The sequence below is a fragment of the Poecile atricapillus genome, chromosome 2 (genome assembly GCF_030490865.1).
Source record: "Poecile atricapillus isolate bPoeAtr1 chromosome 2, bPoeAtr1.hap1, whole genome shotgun sequence".
In the NCBI taxonomy this organism is placed as follows: domain Eukaryota; kingdom Metazoa; phylum Chordata; class Aves; order Passeriformes; family Paridae; genus Poecile; species Poecile atricapillus.
The window spans coordinates 24,625,508-24,644,291 of record NC_081250.1 but is presented as its reverse complement, the minus strand read 5'-3'; the positions used below and the strand labels follow the sequence as shown (position 1 = coordinate 24,644,291).

At 37.1% G+C, this 18,784-nt stretch overlaps 2 protein-coding genes across 8 annotated transcripts in view; one reads left to right on the top strand and one right to left on the bottom strand.

The window, feature by feature from the left end:
* The window catches only part of SGCE (sarcoglycan epsilon), a 34,112-nt gene extending 25,688 nt beyond the window's left edge, over positions 1-8,424 (top strand). For 3 of the 5 annotated variants that reach the window (XM_058831004.1, XM_058831005.1, XM_058831001.1), the window contains 3 exons: positions 361-549; positions 2,153-2,196; positions 6,089-8,424. In XM_058831004.1, the coding sequence (XP_058686987.1) occupies positions 361-549; positions 2,153-2,196; positions 6,089-6,144 (289 nt within the window). In that variant the 3' untranslated portion in view covers positions 6,145-8,424. Of the gene's footprint in view, positions 1-360; positions 550-2,152; positions 2,197-4,744 lie in introns of all 5 variants that reach the window. The other 2 variants (XM_058831002.1, XM_058831003.1) reach the window with 2 other exon arrangements.
* Positions 8,425-8,543: 119 nt separating this feature from the next.
* The window catches only part of CASD1 (CAS1 domain containing 1), a 28,743-nt gene continuing 18,502 nt past the window's right edge, over positions 8,544-18,784 (bottom strand). For all 3 annotated transcript variants that reach the window (XM_058830998.1, XM_058831000.1, XM_058830999.1), the window contains exons 11-18: positions 18,553-18,672; positions 17,432-17,588; positions 15,869-15,948; positions 14,862-14,963; positions 13,494-13,634; positions 12,894-12,971; positions 11,826-11,918; positions 8,544-10,825 (exon numbers count right to left, since the gene is read on the bottom strand). In XM_058830998.1, the coding sequence (XP_058686981.1) occupies positions 10,559-10,825; positions 11,826-11,918; positions 12,894-12,971; positions 13,494-13,634; positions 14,862-14,963; positions 15,869-15,948; positions 17,432-17,588; positions 18,553-18,672 (1,038 nt within the window). In that variant the 3' untranslated portion in view covers positions 8,544-10,558. The remainder of the gene's footprint in view (positions 10,826-11,825; positions 11,919-12,893; positions 12,972-13,493; positions 13,635-14,861; positions 14,964-15,868; positions 15,949-17,431; positions 17,589-18,552; positions 18,673-18,784) is intronic.

Sequence of the window (18,784 nt, the reverse complement as noted above, 5' to 3'; positions counted from 1 at the left end):
TATAATATGGAGTGTTTTAAAATTAATTTACAAGCTTTTATGAATCTACCACAAGAATCAAGAGTTAACCAAAACTTTAACTGCAGGATATAAATGAAATATCAGCCAAAAACTGCACAATCTTGAATCCTATGAAAAATATCTATTCAGACAGAAAAATCTAATGGAATAATTACTGCCTTAAAAAGTTAAATAAGTATTTATTAATTTAACTATGTGAAGGTTGTAATTGTTGCACTGTAGTCTGTAGCATGCATCAAAGTCCTCGTACTTTAATAATAATAATAATAGTAGCAAAATTCTCTGGTTTGATAGAGCACATAAAGTATGTATTCACTATTTTATTTTCTTCTGACACAGCATCCAGCTGGTGCACCACAGTGCTATACAGAAATCAACCAAAGAGCTTCGTGACATGTCCAAGAACAGAGAGATCGCGTGGCCGCTTTCCACGCTGCCCGTGTTTCACCCAGTGACGGGCGAGATCGTCCCGCCCCTGCACACGGACAGCTATGACAACACCAGCATGCCCCTGATGCAGACACAGCAGTAAGTGTTCACACTGGTTCTTAATGCTCACTGTGCTGCATGTCCTAACTAGATTCCAGTGCTTGTCCTCCAAAATGTGTTCATCATGGGAGGATTCAGTAATGGCTCTCTAGTTCAGGATTGCTCTGATGTTTGGATTTCCAGCAGGACGAAAGGCCTTCTGTTGTAAGATTAAATGGCTGGCTTTCAGTCTGCAAGCTTGCAAGAGGCTTGGCGTGGGACAGTTAGACTTCTGCATGTTTTGGAGAAAAACTGCTTTTGACAGAGGAATCAATTAGAACTGTTCTATTTTAGACACCTTGTCTCTTGACCCATATTTTTGGGGTTCTGGTATAAAACCAGCACCAGGTTGGTGGTAGTTTTATACCAGAAAATCCAGTCTTTGTAAGTTAGTCATGTACCTGTCACACATGGTTTGTGTTTGAAATGTTGACATTGAACAGAAGAACATACTCCATTGCACAGATAATAAATTCAGACTTGCCAAGAAAAATGCTCATAGCCCTCTCCCATTTCCATTGTTGCCACTCTTTCCAAGAAGAAACCAGAAAAATAATTAATTCCCGTTCCTTAGAATTCATTTATCAGTAACTTAGTGAAACTAGTAATGCAGACTCAATGCTTTGTGCATGTTCTAATTCAGACAAGTCCATAGAGCTGTAGCAAAGAGGCATTTCTGGGAAGGCTTGGTTAAGGCGCCTGGGGCTGAGCAGATCTGGGGCAGTCTCAGAAGTGACTGGTATTCTCCAGTGCTGTGTTTTAACACCAGCTCCAGCTGGTACCTCCTCTGCTGGCAGGCCTGCATGGCCCCAGTGGTACTGGTCCTGTACCAGCTCTAACTCAGGCCTAATTTACACATGCTAGTCCTAAATTCCCTTCACAATGTAGAGCCATGCTGCAGGACTGTTTTCTTCTCCCTCTCCCAAAAGCTAAATTCTCCAGAAAGGACAGCTGTATAAATTATTCCTTGTACAAGTGCTGCAAAGTGCTCTGCTTCATCTTTTACAGCTTCTCTTCTATATTCAGAATAACAGTTTTTATGATTGGGGTGTCAGATCTTGTACCAAAGGCTTTCTTGAGTTGTACATAGGGTATTTATCTGCTTCACCTACATTGTAACCTTTCTGTAAAAACACCTCTATCTGGTAGCTGTTAAAATAGACACTTTTGCAGAGCACAAAAATGAAACTGCCTTGATAAGTGAACTGGTCTGACACAAAGAAGTAGCTGACCATTCATTCATTCCACAGCCAATAACTATGTTGCAAATTCTGTCACCTTTGCTGTAGTCATGGAATATGGAATATTCACTTAGAGAAATCAAACTGCTGAACTTCAAAACCCATGGTGACTCTTGTTGCCTCTGGCATTCCACCAAGTCTGAACTTTTGAATGTAGCTGAAAAGTGCAATAATAAGAACTACTTTCACACTAATTGTCTTTATTTCATGGTCTTGGCTAACGTTTGGACATCTGTATTTGCATAGTGAAAAAAGATTATTGCTTCATAAGAAAAAAAAAGAAGAGTAAATACTGAGCTTTCGTCATAATACACTTCAGACTTTGTATGGAAGCATTAAAGATATTAAATGGTTTTTTATAGGAACCTGCCACATCAGACTCAGATTCCACAGCAGCAGAGTGCAGGTCAGTAAATGCTCAGAAAAATACTCAGAAAATACTGTAATTATAGTGACCAGTGTGGAGAAAACACTAGTCAAAATGTATACAGTCTGTGGACAGTGAAAAGAATTTGCAAATAGAGTAAAGTATTACAGAATTGTCATTCTAGAATTTTTTTTTTTTTTTTTTTTACATTAGTGAAAATTTTGGCATGGGATTGATTAAAAAAGGAAGAAATGCTATGTTAGGACTCTGCATGAGAGGCTAGAATTTGGTTCAGTTAACTTATAAACCTCATATAAGTAATTTACTGTTACATGAAGCTACAGCCAGATTCCCAAAGGCAATCACATGGTTCAGATTCTGACACTTGATAGGAAATTTAAATTTGTAATTCTCACCAATATTAGTTAAGCTTTGAAGAAGGAGCTCTTAGTTGCAGTTACTAGACATAATGTATTGGTACTGGGGAATCTGTGGTGAGGCACATCCATGCTTCAGGTTTCCTGTGTCGTAGTCATCACTTTTATATCATTCTCACAAACGCTCATGAACTGACTGAGGTCAGGAGTGACCATCAGACTGTGGACTAAGGCTGACTGTCCTCTCTACTTAGCATCTCAGGTTTGAGGAAAAACCTACAGCCATAGCCATGTGAAAGAGGGTGAGGACCACACAGGGAAAAAGTAGAGCCCAAGTGTAATTTTTAAATATTCAAAGAGGTATTTAATCAAAACTCTAGAGAGATACGTATGTTTTGAACATAATATGGGAACTACAGCTCCAAGCAGATTTGTTTTAACTCAGGACTTACATAAGCAGCTCTTTCTTTTCATTGAAAATCCTTCTTCTTCATTACTGCTTTCGGGGATTACAGGAGAATTTCGTATGACAACATTTCAAAGATTTGAGGCAAGTATATAATAGATGTTTCTCTCCATGCGGGTTTTGTTATGTGAAAATTAAAAACACAGGTACAAAAAGTCTGACAGCAGTTCTGGTAGCTTTGCCATTTGTGTTCTGCATTGTACATATGCTGGAAATGGTGGATGACCCTGGCAGTCAAAGCCTTGATCCAGGGCCTCCAGCAATGGGTTTACATTTAGCACAGCTCTTCTCACTCACACTGTTTAGAAGGTAGAATCAAAGTGTCACATAGTGCTGCTCCTCTGCTATGACTGTTTCATTTCAAGAATTCCAGTCTGTCTTGCAGCAAATAAGATGCAAAATCACCTGGTACAGTGTACAATGCCAGCAGTGAGGCATTTTTGCAAAGGTATGAAATACAAACTAGCATGGGTCTATCACTTTTGAGTTGCACTGAAAAACTGCCCTAAAATTAGATCTTAAAAATTCTCCCGTGTCTGTATTTTCTGCAGTACATTATTTTTGTAGAATACAACTGTTCTTTCATATTAATCACAGATGCTGCCTGTGACAAGCTCTCAGAAATCCAGGGGGGCGGGCGGTGGAATGTATTTGGGACAGAGGGTGTTTCCTCCTCTTCCCTTGGTTTGTCATAACACCTTGCTTTGTAGTTCAGATGTGCAGGTGACCCTCAAGCACTTCCATGACATGATGGCATGTGCCTTTTGCAGCTTTTCTGAAAGGATATCCGTAACTCCTTTTGCCAGAATGTTAGCTTTTCAGGAAGCTATGATTTAAAACAAACTTCAGGCACTACTAAGAGTTTTTTAGTAGCATGAGTACAAACCTAGCCATCAATTTTATTGATCTGTTCAAGTAAGAAATTTGCAGAAATAGAATATCCTAAGGCCAAAAAACCTATAGAATGAGACTTTAATTGTTAAATTTGCTTCCTTTCCTCACAGTAATATGTTCAGGGAATTTAACATACTATCAGTCACTGCTGTGAATAAGAAATTTTTATTTTAAATCTTCAGTAGATTGTATTTAGTAATTTGAAAAGCAGACCATGGATAATAACTATTGTCCACTTCAGGAATTATCTGAATCCCCAGTAAGGAATAGTTTTATTTTAACCTTATATAAAAAGGCAGACTTAATAGCTGACATAATGCTTGACTTTTTCACAAATTAAAATTGGGAAAGAATTATGTAAGAGGTGACAGCTCCCATCTAATGTTTATTACACTGATGAAAATTGCTACTGCTCTCCATTATGAACAGATACATTAGGTTTTATAATTGTCTCTCTGTCAATAGGCAGAATTCACAAGCACCGTTAAAGGTGCTTAGATGAAAAAGTTCATAGGGTATTCCTATAAGTAAAAGACTAAATATTGCATGTACACTATGTTCCACCTTTTCTGTTTTGTGCCTCAGCCTCCCTATGATCCTGTTAGATCCCCCCAAATAGAAAGATAAATTCCCAGTTAATCTTTTCCCAGCCCTCTCCCTTCCCAGAAGAATGCTTTATCATGTGTATGTCATCTTTTCATCCATGTTATACTTGTAGTGTTTCTCCAATGTGGTTGTTGATAAAGGAATAATAAATACTATTTATGTGCTATGCTCATACTTGACAGTTAAGTACTGTTGAAGCATCATGTGTGACTGATGGATTATATAAATTCTCATCTATTTGCAGGTAAATGGTATTCCTGAGGAAAGAAAACTAACAGAAGCAATGAATTTGTAATGAAAGAAGGCAGCAAATTGTCTCACTTCCTTATTTGTTCTGGTTGATGCATGAGTTTTTCTGGTGTATATTGTGCATGCCCACAGTATTATGATGCTTTCAGTGCCAGGAGTACAATCACTTCCATATAACTGATGTACTGTATCCTTTTGTACTTTGGACATTTTTGACAATTTGTAAACACTTATAACTTTTTATATTTGTTACATTCGGAAAGTAATCTTTAATGTATATATATACATATATAGATGTATATGTATGTATATATATATGTGTGTATTAATAAATATCAAGCTTTATTCTGTCTTGTGATCTCTCCTGAAAGTTTTAACAGGGAAATCAAAACTTTAGAGATTCAAAGGATTTCAGACCGTTAATGGGATGATATAATTGCCTAACATTTGCACAGGAAAAGCTGTAGTGGACAAGCATGAAAACTTGTGCAACATGATGAGGCTCAGAAATAGTATTGCACATATATTAGGTATTAATTTTTTAGAGATTACCAAATATAATGAGCAAAGTTATTTTTTAAAAATAAATAAATCACCCCCCAGAGAAAATAACTGAACTACTCATGATAAAAATTGGATTTTTGCTCTTTTACCAGACATTTATGCTATTTCAGACCTTGTAAGCAATAAAGCATTTAAAATCTGTCCATTCATTCATCTGGTTATGTTAGTAAAAACTGTTATAAACTAGTGTAGGTAAAACTTAATGTCTGCAAATAAGCAAGGGTTTAATTTGGTACAGTATACCTGGACTAAATCTTTAAAAACACTCTTAATTTTTATTTTTTTTTTTGTGATATTCCCAATAAACAACCCCAATGCTGTTTATTTTTTATATCCTCCACATTTTTTTTTATTTTTGGAGCACAAACTGTTGTGGGAGAATTACATATCCAGTAAACCAGGGATTATATTTTCACATCTTGAAAAGGACTTAATTGAAGGCATACTTTGCTGGGAAGTGGTTTCTTTGAGAGGCATTTGTCCATGCAGCTGAAAGCTTAATAATATATGGACTTTGCTAAAAGGATCTGAACTGGGGTTTCCATGGTTTTCAATAGACAACTATAATTCACCTACTGACACTTTTCACCAGATTTTAAATTAATTTCTGACGCTTCTTTAAATCTTCAAATTTAAGGACATCACACAGGACTTCAGGGTCTGCAGCTGTAGCAGCTGACACCAAGAGTTTCTTGGGGTTTTACCTCAAAGCATGGTATTGTTTTAAGCTGACACTTACGCTTTGTCTTTTTTTCTGTAATATTTTCTCTTTCAGAAGCTGTATGTTCATCAGGACATTGCATTGTAAGCAGAAAACTGCGTCTGCTTTAAAATTGCTAAGTGCTGGCTACATTTCCTTAGCTGAGGTTCCTGAAGTCTCTGCTAAGAGAAATTTGAGTAGTTTTGGAATTTAAGACTGAGGATAAAAGGAATCTGTAAAATGAGGTCATTTTGTAAAAAGACCAAAATAGTTGCTCTTGTTTTTGTGTTTTTTTGTTTGTTTGTCTTTGTTTTTCTCTTTTTACAGTTATGACCCAGTTCTGTCAAATAACAGAACCTTAATTTACCTTAATTTTTAAGTACCACTGACGTGTTTGTAGGCTCAGACCTGAATGCAGGATATCTCAGCAGACAGAACGAGTCCTGAGCTGCTTCTTAGACTAATTTTGAGCACCAACTATGATAACTATGGCAGCAAAGTATATAAGTAGTGCTCAGTATGTGGTACCTACTTGTATATTGTCAGACCTTCAGAATCAGTTTACAAAGCTGCTCTGCATGCTCAGCACAGCCCACCAGACATGGCAGCAAATCCTGCTGGTGGTTGTTAGATCAGGAGAGGTAGCTCAAGGCATTCAAGCCTGTAGCTACAGGCATTCAAGCTGAGAAATTAAAGGCAGATCATGAAACAGGTGGAATAAAGAGCCATTCCTACTCACTTTCCAAGTGGCATCCATCATGCCTTCCTACCTCATCCAAAAGATACCAGGGAAGACTTCACCAGTCAATCAGCCTCCTCAGAGGCACTCCCCCTTCTTTCCAGCAGCTTGGATGGTTATCAGTGAAAAGCCAATCACAAAACTGGCACACTGAGGTTTATAGCAAACTAAACATTTTCATCTCTTACCCAAGCTGAAAAAAAAATTGAAGTACAATCAGCATTTAGCTTCTATTAGTTTATACTACTATTTTCAAATGTATCAGCTGTCAGTGTTTTGAAACCAAAATGAATGGAATGGATTTTAAATAATGATTTTTAATGCAACGTAGGATTTAAACTTTGTAAATAGTTCTGGGTGGATCATAATAATTTCTGATAACTCCAGGATGACATGACAATCAATGGATCTACCAGTTGAGCTGCTCCCACCTTATTTGTATTAATGTAACATTGCTGATATATTTAAGGAAATAAACTGTTACATACATGCATAAAGAATCTGTTTGTAGCAGTGGAGGCTCCACCTATTTTGAAAATAACCTAATGATGTAGGTTGGCTATTAAGAACCTGAACTATTTTATGATTGAAATCTTCATTTATCTGAGGTAAGTTTAATAACAAATTATTTATTTTTGCTTATTAAACAATTACTCTGAAAGCATAGATTTATAAAGCTGGTTAAAGACAATGGCTAAAGAATTATTAATAATTAAGACAGTAAATTCACAGCCCCTTTTAACATTATATGATGGCAATATGAATTGATATTGTATTAAGTTTCAACCAAGTTAAACAGAGAGCCCTACACATATCTTTGTACATACATGAAATGTTAAATCTAATAAAACAGAAAACACAAAGTAGTGAAGTTGTTGCCTGATTATTTTTCAAAAGGGTGCCTAAACAACATTGTTACAGCTGATAATGTTCCAGCCACAATACTGCAGGGTCAGGTCTGAGACCTGGGCTAGAGCTAATGGTGTGGGGTTTGTTTAACTAGGGATAATGCCTGACTAGATTCCCTCACTGGAGAGGGTTTGCCACACTTACTATCTAATGTGGGCCCCTGAACTGTGATTCTCCCTGCTGATAAAATCAGGAGCTTTGGGGAGCACAGAATATGCTGAATTGGGAAGGGACTCATCAAGATCATCAAGTCCAACTCCCAGCCGTGCACAGGACCATCCCCAAGGGTCACAGCATGTGCCTGAGAGCACTGTCACAATGCTTCTTGGACTCTGGCAGCTTTGGTGCTGTGACTACTTCCCGGGGGAGCCTGTTCAACCACCCTCTGGGTGAAGAACCTTTTTCCTGATATCCAGCCTGAACCTCCTGACACAATTCCAGGCCATTTCCTTGTGTCTTGTCATTGATCACAAGAGTAAAGAGATTGGTACTTCCTTTGCTTAAGGATCCCCTTCTACTGCGAGTGGGATTTAAATAGCTCAAGTAATTCTGTAACTCAAGCAAGTCCTAAAGATGGGCTTGGTTTCTTGATGCTGCCAGACCAAAGAAAGAAAAGCCAAGTCAGTTCCTCTGCTTTCCTGCAGAGCTCTGCTGCAGAGTTCCTGGCAGGGAAAAGTATCCGATGCCTCTGCTGCGGAGCTCTTCTGAGGGCCCCCGAGCTTTGGCTACTGGAGCTGTAATTTCATCAGAGCAGTGCAATTTACTGCAGAGCAGTCTTCCTGCATTGCATCTGCCTAAGTTTGTGATACAGTGAACTGCAGCACAGCTAGAGACAAGCAAGAGAGAGCTTTTACTTAAATGATGCTGCTGCCATTACAAAAATAAGCATCCACAGCACATTTATTTAATGTTTAAATTACTTCATATTTTTACATAACCTGAAAAGAAAATATATTTATCCCACATACAGTAAAAGTAAACAAGTGCATTATTTCAAACATTAAAAATAAATCTTTTAACCAAGTCTGTACAACAGATAAATAGAGTTATATCTACAATAGTTATGTTGTGAAGAACAAAACAAAAATTATCCCTCAAGCTCACAGTTCCCTGTTGCTCATAATACTGGCATAGATGAAGGTTATGCTTGCTTATCCCCCACTACAATGTCCACCTACACCCTTTCATTCGATCACTCAAATGTATTGATCGATGAGGTTAAATTCCCAAGCACTGGAAGCAATATGCACACAGAACAAACAGCTGAGTATCTGCCCAGTATCTTGAAAACAGCTGGCAGGCTTAGTAAAACTGCTGAATTTGGGGGAAGTGAATGATTTCTTTTTTGTTTTTTATGATGAATGACTGGTCATTCTTTGAAAGAAACTGTTCTCCATCACACACAAGAAAATAAAAATTGAACTAATTATTTTCATAACTTTGTTTTGCATTCATTCATGGCTGCAAGATTGAATTCAATGTTCTACCTGGGATAAGAACAAAAACATGCATGTGACAGTATATATGGTACAAATTAGGATGATGTTGTTTATAATCATACATAATTGCACATATGTTTGGAAAATAATATTGTGTTCAAATTTTTGACAGCTAACAAATAATAAGAAGAATAAAATGAAAAAGCAAAGAGGTCAAACTATTACTTGAATCAAACCCACAACCAGCCAAGAAATGTCCATAACTTCACTGATAAGTAGAATGTAAACAACAGCTTGTCACTGCCATACTGAAGGACTATTTCTTCCAATTATAGGATTTTTGCTTAAGGAAAAAATTAGTAAGAAATATTGGGCACTGCTGAAAAGGATGGGAAAAAAGCTTTCTCCAAACAGCTCCAATCTCATTTCACTTGTAATTCTGAGACTCAACCATCTGCTTGCAACAAAGCTGACCACTCAATCCCTCCTCATGATACCAACAGACTGACTAGCATCCTCTTAAATGAAAATGTTATTACAGCATAGAATATGGCACCAGTTCCCTAATGAGACCTAATTCAAGGTCACCTACAAACACAGGGAGACTGTCAAAGATCACAGTTCCCCTAAGATCTCATACAGTGGGAATGATGGGATTCCATCTGACTGGAAAAGCCTGGAGGGTCTTCCAAAAATTTCCCATCTTGAACTGAGTCTCTGAAAATTATTCATTTGTTTGTTCACTGGGATTATACACAGAACTACACACAGTTAAATGAACTAGTGAAAAATTTATGAAAAAGCAAACAATTTTAGGAAGAAAACACAAATTCTCTTTGTAAAAAGATTTTGTGTCAGAATTAATCATATTTGCTGAACACTTGTTAAATTTCTAAAAAACCCCTCATAAAACTTGATGTAAACTTGTATATAATCTTCAGTCACTGAATTGATGATTACTTTTTACTTCCACATCTAAAGGGTTTTATAACATATTTCCACCCCAAACAGTAATTTCTAACCAGCAAATTACCACTTTGTTCAGAACAATGCCCTGGTCTCACTGCCTCAGCTGCGGGTGGCGGTTCCGGAGGCTCCGGTTCCGGAGGCGGTTCCGTGCCGCGGGCGCTGAACAGCCCCTCGCCATGGGCTCGCCCGGTGCCAGCTGAATCCCGTCATGTGCCCCTGATACTGCCCAACCACTGCACTGCTTCATGTCTCCTTTCAACAGAAATGTAAACAGCAACAAACATCCAGTAGAAAAGACTCATTTTCACATGCAATTCTGTACAGTGCACTCTTGTTTCTCAGATTATTTGAGAAGGCTATTTCCACACAAAATATGTACATTTCCACTATATACATTTTTCACACGCTTAATTTAAATGTCTTCTTGTACCTCCAGTTGAGAATTTTTGTTCAGGCAGACACAAAGTAAACCTGAAGAAAGTTTCCAAGTTAATGCCTTGACTTATCTTGCATTGCTGAGAAGAAGTGTAGTCCAGAAAAAAATCCAGCTATGCATAGCATCCTTTTCAGCAGAGTTGAGTTATCTTTAGGAACCACAATCTGTGCAAGATCATTAGTGATCTGAGAAATCTCATGTGCCACGCACACAAATATGAAAGTGCTGACAAGAACATTAAACACTGGATATCCAGGAATGAGCACCAAGATCCCCTTTGTGTCTGCTGCCAGCCAAATATGGTATTGGCAAATGAAAAGCTAAAAGAAAAAAAAAAAGTGTTTAGCAATACTTATATACGTAAATATTTTACTTACTAAACTCCCTATAATTATTACTATTGCATCAACTGACACACTTTTGCTTAAGTAAAAAGCTGCTTTCTACATGTTTTTGCTACAAAACAAAACCATGAGCTTGTTGAATCACATAGTGAAATGGGTTTGCTTGGCCCTTAACGAAATGCACACTGGATACATTCCATCAGAACAGGGAAGAATCTGCCTCCCTCAGTTACTGTCTCTCTGGTGAGGGGCTGAACAGACATGCCTGCAAATAAGGGAGAGTGCTTCACCTGCTGATGGGTGCACAGCTCCCTGGAGCTGATCAGCACCTAAAGCCCACCAGGACTTGGAAGAGTGAAATGTGATCCTTTAAAAAACCCACAAAATCCTGTACTCTATAAACACTGTACTGCAATGAGTTTCTCCTAGAAATACATTTTAGTAATACAGTACAATGTCGCATTTAGTATCACTAAACAGCAAATAAAAGGGGAAGCAAGATAATTACTACTGTTTCAAAATATATACTCAGTGGAACAAGGTAACACTTGCATTGAGAAGGGGTTTATTTGTAATGGTACATTTCTTTATTAGTCACAAAAAGCTTGCTAGGGCAAACACATTTACAAGTGTACTTAACACTAGTAAGCATAATTCATGCAAACTCTTCAACCAGCCTAAATTTTATCTTCCAACTGCATATACCTCACAGCACACTCCAGCATTTAATCCCCACTCTCACAAGCTGAAATCACCCCATCCCCTAAAACAGTACAAGAATTGAGCCTGTGTGAGACTGCTTTTTCAGCCATGATTTTTAAGTGCAACAAAAGCTATAATGCTAAAAGGGGTCAAACATGACAGCATGGCATTTAGCAATCCAGTAAGTGTTTTCTCTATGTGTTATAGTCCAATCTAGACAGTAACACCACCTCTCTAAGTTTTAATTCATTGTACTTCCAGTCGTTTTACTTACCTCTAAGGAAATTTTGCCAAACCAGGCGAAGAATGAGCTATACACAGATCGGACATATCCGGGAATGTTCCTGATGAGGATGAAAGCTAAAATCTTTATTTTTTAAAAAAACAAAAAAGGGTAAAACAAAGAAAGTGACTGTGGATGACAAACCAAACAAACACATAAAAGGTGTATCCATTTTCACTGCACTAAGTGAAGTGCATTGTGCATTAAAATTTCTTTAAAAGCCAATAAAAATATAAACCAAACAAAAATTCATGCAGTTTATACTTAACAAAGTAGATATTGAAACTAAAAATATTGTACACCCATTCTTACAGCACAGCAGGTCACATTTACATCTCTAGTAGAATTGTGGCCTTGATGCTGTCAGGTGTTACTACATGTTTCCCAGGCATGGCTACAAAACGTGTTACACCATGTCAGCCTAGAATGAAGGTGGACACAGATCTGAGTTAACCCTCAATTTTTAAAGAGAAGGTGTCAAGATGGACAAAATAATATTAAAAAATTAAGCCCCTCTTGCTGCCCCTCAAAAGAGCAGGACAACTTAATGAGAAAAGAAACAGGGCACAGAATGAGACAGCTGGGATATAGTGGGGCAGGGGACACAGCAAGAGGAACATCTAAATTTAAGAAAACCACATGTATGGCCTTGTGGCCATTCTTCTCTGTCTGAAAGTGACTACAGGATCCCGCAGGTTGCTTCCTCCACCAATACCTCCCAAACACTCCTGCTTTTCTACACCCTTCTTCTCTTCCACTTGTTTTCCACTGCTATGCAAGTAGGCAAAAGTTGGGCTTGGACTTAAATGGCACATATGAGACCTACACTAAAGACATCCAGATAAATCAAAACCACAATCAGTGTACAATTTCAGTGCTTACAGGCAATGAAAAACTGACTAATGTTTTTAAATTCTTTTTCACTTTCAGACATGGGAATGAAGTTCAATATCTCACATTCCATGCAAAAGCACAAATATGCTTAAAAACAATTTTTAAAAAAGCTCAAGTAAGAGCAGACTAGATTCTATCACTGTACTCAAAAGGACTAATAATTACCTGCACAACAGAAACAGAAGGATGTAGCTCATTGCACTCTGTCTTGTTTTTACAGCTACTAGCCCAAATAGAGTAGGTCTAAAAGATATTAAAAAATTAGTCTGTGAAGCAATTATATGTACATTTAAAAATTAATCAAGAGTACAATATTTTGAATTGCTTTAGTATTAGTTGGTTCACTAAGATGTGGGACAATAAGAGGAAGAAACTACATGACTTTTGTGTTTCTCTCAAATTCTTCTTTGCAACTAATGAATCCTTATCTGATGAATAATTATTAATACAACTTTTTTCATCAAAAATAGACAAGCCATCAAGTGTGGAGATAAGAGCTGTGTTATCTATCATGTAATTTTTATGATCCTATTTTCTTTTAAGCTTTGAAATGAATTGAAAGAGTTATGTTTTCATCTACATCTGACTGAACAGAAAAATATTTTATTGAATAGACAGGGATGGCTGTAAAGAAAAACCCAGCTGAAATATCTCCAGATAAAGATTGGAGTTTTCAAGGTTTGTTATATTGACTAAACAACTTCAGAAAACTTATTTTTCAAATATTTACAAGCCTGATTACACTAGGTTATAATAGGTACTTACCAAAAAGGACACAATTGAAATAAATAATAAAACATTTGAAACTCTGTTGGAGAAAAGAGGATCTCCTTTTCCTTCTGATATCATCTGACGTTTCTGCAGTGCCAGATAAATAAAAGCAAACAGCATCCCATGAAAAACCACCTGTAAAAGAGTTATAAAAACCACCTGTAAAAGTTATGTTTCAAAAGGTCCCTTCCCAGATTTACAGAAGCAAACAAAACCAGACCTTCTACAGAAGATAGTCATAAACTCCGTTTTAAACTCAACTCAAAACCTACAAATAAAGAACCTTTCCTAATGGTTCAGAGAGCATTAAAGACAAGACAATGAAACTTCAAGAAGCTTTCAAGTACTTACTATCCCCTCTGCAATCTATGCCAGCACTGAAAAGGCTTTCTCTGGAGAAAAACCACAAGTCTCTGGCTTTCTCCCAAACAGGCAGGTGAAAACATTCAAGAGGCAGGACAAGTGCTTCCCTCTCTCACAGACAATTCTTCAACAGAATGTTTTACCATCTTATGCCAAGTTCTCATTAGCTGGCAACACGAGGCTGTTTCAGGCCCACGCAGTGCTTGTCCTCTGCATTTATTTTGAGCTCTGCTCTTCAGCAGCACCACCCAACACACAGTGCTCACAGCAACCCAGCAGTGAGAGCAGGATGCCAGGCACGGTGTGACAGCGCTCTGTGACCCAGACTTTACCTCCCAGGGGCTCCAGAGGGACACACATGTGACCAGCCCCGTTAAGGGTAAGTCTAACACATAAAAGCTTCCATCTAAGAAACTCCACTTAGCTTTTCTTTCCAAGAAGGAAAGAAAAAAAGATCAATGTCTCCCTGTTCTATTCAGCCACTTTGTAGGGTCAATAACTGGAAGCAAAGCACTTTCCCAGTAGAAAACCATTTAAAAATATGTACAAGAACAGCCTGGTTTGGGCACCAAGACCCTGATTTTAAGGTTTTAAATGTCACCTTTAAAGAAACATATCGATTATCGATTAATTAATTAATCGATTCAATTCCAGGAAGTATTATTAAGAAAGCCATCACAGTAGTTTTCCTTGTATTTCAACAGCCTGAAGTGCTACAGGTGTTAAATTTTCACAGTAAAATTTTTGAGAAAAGACAGATGTAGGATACTTTTTATTTAATTTTTTAAATCCAGAAGCAAATAAATCAACCTTCATCCTTTAAGCAAGGCTTTGATAGACATTTGCAGAACTAAAGTGCGTGTAGCTTGGTCTTTTACTAAATACCGGAGCAAACAAACTCCTGTTTTCTCTGGAGGAAAGGAAAACAACCCTTCCTCTTCCCACAAATTAAAACACACACTTCAAAGACAAGTATGAATTTATGCAAATGTTACATACATAGCGATCCAGCTTCCACCTAAACCACCATTCATAGACATTCCCATTCAGTTCAAAACACTTGGACAATGGCCAAAATGAAAATATCTTCTCAAATGCACCCTGTAAAAGACAAACATGGAAAAAGCATTAACACTGATGTCAGCTGTGTTTACTAAATTTAAATCAATAGCATGCTTAATACTATTCTATCCTTATTTCACTAGCTACATGGCACTAGAAAAATAACAGGATTCCTTAGAAGCCTCTCCCCCACAAAAAAATACAAAAGACAAAAAAGAAAAGAAAACAAAAGAAAAAAACTTCTTCACATGAGACAGAGTTTGAGTTTTGCCTCCCCTTGAAGTATTTGCAAGCCTTCCATTTTGTACTGCTCCTCAAAGGGAGAGATCCGCTAACAGGCTGTGATAAGGAATATGCACTCCACAGGCTGTGATAAGGAACATGCACTCCAAGACTAAAGTTCAACAGGATGAAAACCAGTGAGGGATTAAAACCACATAACCCCCCTGTTTTATCTTGCAGTGACAAACTCTGCCCTGACTTCTGTCAGATGTACTTACAGCATGCAGGTAGTTGCTAATTTGGCCTGAGAACCAATCTTTTGACGTGGTATCAAAGCCAACACTAGGTCTCTAAGAGACAGAACTTCACTATCACCATATCACCATATGCATCCCCATATGCTGGCAAAACCCAGTAACTCTAAGCACATAAAAACCCCCACCCCAAACCCAAAGCATAGGCCCTTGTATTTACAACATTCACAGCAGTACATTGAAAATATGTCAAAAATAATAAACCAATGAGTAAGTCACACAGTTGTGGTTTTTTCCAGTACCCACACTAATTCAAATATGAGAAGAAATCAAAAGATTCTTTTTCATTTTAATTCTGTATTTACGGCACCAGAAAAAATACACAAATTATGAACACATCAAAAAGTAGAGAAAGGTAATAATATACTCTTGAGTTGTTAAAGATAAATATAGCCAGGATTTACAAACCTGAGAATATGACAGAAAATATATACATGTCAGTAAGCAAATCAGTTTCAGCAGTAAACCAAAGTGCCACAGGCAGTTCCCTGAGGAAGAAATAAATTAATCATTATACTATCATTAATTTTTCAATAGCAAATCCCAAGACACATTAAATAATAACTGCCAATTATTTAGTGTAGCTATGCTTTGTAATAGATCCATTCATAAATAAATGTTCAAATATTACCTGCAATATTTTATCACTATCTACATTTAAATTTTACTTTAAGCTATTAAAATAAGCATTCACAGCAATTAAAAAGCTATTAAGCCTAAACTGAGCCTCATGTCTAAGACAAGGACAAAACACATAAAGAAAAGAACTTAGGTGTTCAGGCAGAAACACTGTTTTAAAAGCTCTGCTTTCCCAAACACTCTGCATAGGCAGTCCTTATTCTAGGTGAACGTAAACAAATATATACATAAAAATGCCTGCCTTTTGTCATGTGAAACAAGTAAAGTAAATATTATTTGACTTTGAGATACCAGTTTTGCTCCAAAGTTCAACTGCAGGTCATTAAGGACAAGTATCTACTCCTCAAAGCTGTCCACCGACATTAAGCTCTACCCAAGCCTCAGCATTGCAACAGAGACCATTTGCCCTCCTGCCATATAAATTGGCAGTTGTAAACAGGATCATACACAACTGAAAGTTATAATTTAAAGATTTTCTAGCTTCACAGTATACTATTGCTCTGAAGTACACAAGAGTTACTTCTCTGTTTCTGCAAGAGAAGTGTTTTTGTAGGAAAAAAAAAAATTAAATTGAAGATATTTGCCTTTGAGATAGCTTGTAAAACTACTCTAAATGTTGCAGCATCTATTCCTGGTATATATTTGGTATATTTTGTTGTCATCTTCAGGCCATAAAATGGGGATACTCCTCCATCAATAGGGAATGAGGATTTGAGGCTCTTAAGGTTTTACTTCTAATTTAGGCAAATTAAATAATAAGCATTTACCACATGCTTTACAGGTTTTTAATGAACTACAACACATAAACTGGGATTTTACTTCCATTTTTATTTAAAATATTTGTACCACAAGACATACTTCTGATAGCTCACTTAAGCTAAGAGATTAGGATAGCAACTTCATGTTCTTATTTGGCCAGCTAAGGCAGAACTGGTGCTCAACACAGACAGACACCTTGGCAACACAGAATAAGGAAGTCTAAACACTTCCTGCTCACATGACAGACAGCCTCAGCAAGCACAGACAGTGCAACCTATGGTTTTTATTTCCATTCAGTAAAATTATAATTCTTGGTAAAACATATTTTTGATGATCAAAACATATTAAAAAGTATTTTAATCTGACTTTAAGAAAAGGTAGAGTTTAGTCATCAGCTGTTATATTTTTCAACTGACTTAATTCACCTATGACAAACTGTATTTCTGTGAGCAGCTGTCTAGCATATTTTGACTAACAAAGAGATGGAGACCTACCAACAATGCCATTTCTGTATGATCATCATTGTAGTAACATGAAAATGTTTTATAGCAGAAAGAAAAAAAGAAATCTTACCATTTGCTTTCTTCTGGACAATCTGAGGCCATACAGCTAAGGTGGCATAAATGATCATAAACCAGACAGTGACTAATGGCACGAAATAGTAGAACTGGTAAGGTCGGTCCATCACTATGCACAGTACCACAACCAAGAAATTGAGACGAAATAAAACCTGGGGGGTGTCAGAGGAGAGAAGACAGAGGATATGTAAACTGGGAGGCAAAGCTGAGAAAGATGAGGACATTTTCCTTTAGCACTATACAAAAATATCTAAGTATTTTACATCTCACATGCTGACTGTATTTCAATTGAAACACAGATAAAGTATCACAGGGACCAGCAGCAGGGCAATGGAAGACTGCAGGCTGATTATGTGGTTTTGGACCTGCCCTACCCTGGCCTGCATGGGAAGAGATTGTAATGAAAATAAGGTTAACCTAATCTGACTATTTCCCAGTCACTGGGGACCAAGTGCCCCAGTTGCTGGATGCTGTTAATGTCTCTTTTTTCACCCCCATAGCTACCTGGGATAGCTCAGTTAAAGCCAGGGTAATGCTTTACCCTGTTTACCAGGCTGCAAACAAACATTAAAATAAGGACAGTGACCTGAGTTACAGGACAATGTAAGACTTAACAGCAATAAAATACATGTATTAGGAAAAAACACTGAAGTACTACAGCATATGCTGCAAAACTTAGGAGAGAAGCCACAAAACCAGGTATGTTCTCCAGTATTGTTATGGTGTGAAAATTATTTTTCTTTATTAATAAACGTAGGTTCCAATATACTGTCTTTGGAAGCCCAGCTGGCTCATTACCTACACACTGCTATATGCTGTATATTGCTACTGCAATGGAATCTCCACTGCTATTTATTAGAAAACATTTGTCTTGATATTTCAGAGTGTATGCACTTGCATTTTTTACATTTTAAGTATCATTTATATGGTTTAAGTTTGTATTAGATAAATACTACCAATTAAACAGACCAGATTACATAGACACAACAGCCATTTTTATTGCTTAAACCTTGGTTAAGTCATCTGATCTCACATTACTTAGAGAGTATGAATATAGTATGGATATTTTGCTATCTGACAAACTTACTCATAAAAATAGTAGGCAGATATTCTTACCTGACACACTCTGTATACACCAAAGTCTCCTTTTATCCAAAAATATGAGAAGTGCCCATAACCTGTTTGAAACAGATACGCAGCAACCAGAACTCGAATGTGCATGTACACAGGCAAAAACTGTTGAGAAAAATTAAGTACCTTTTATAAATGTCCATGTAAATGTTTTTGGCATTTCTTTTTCCCCTCTATTTTAAGCTATTTCTCATCACAGTAAATCAGATTTAAATAA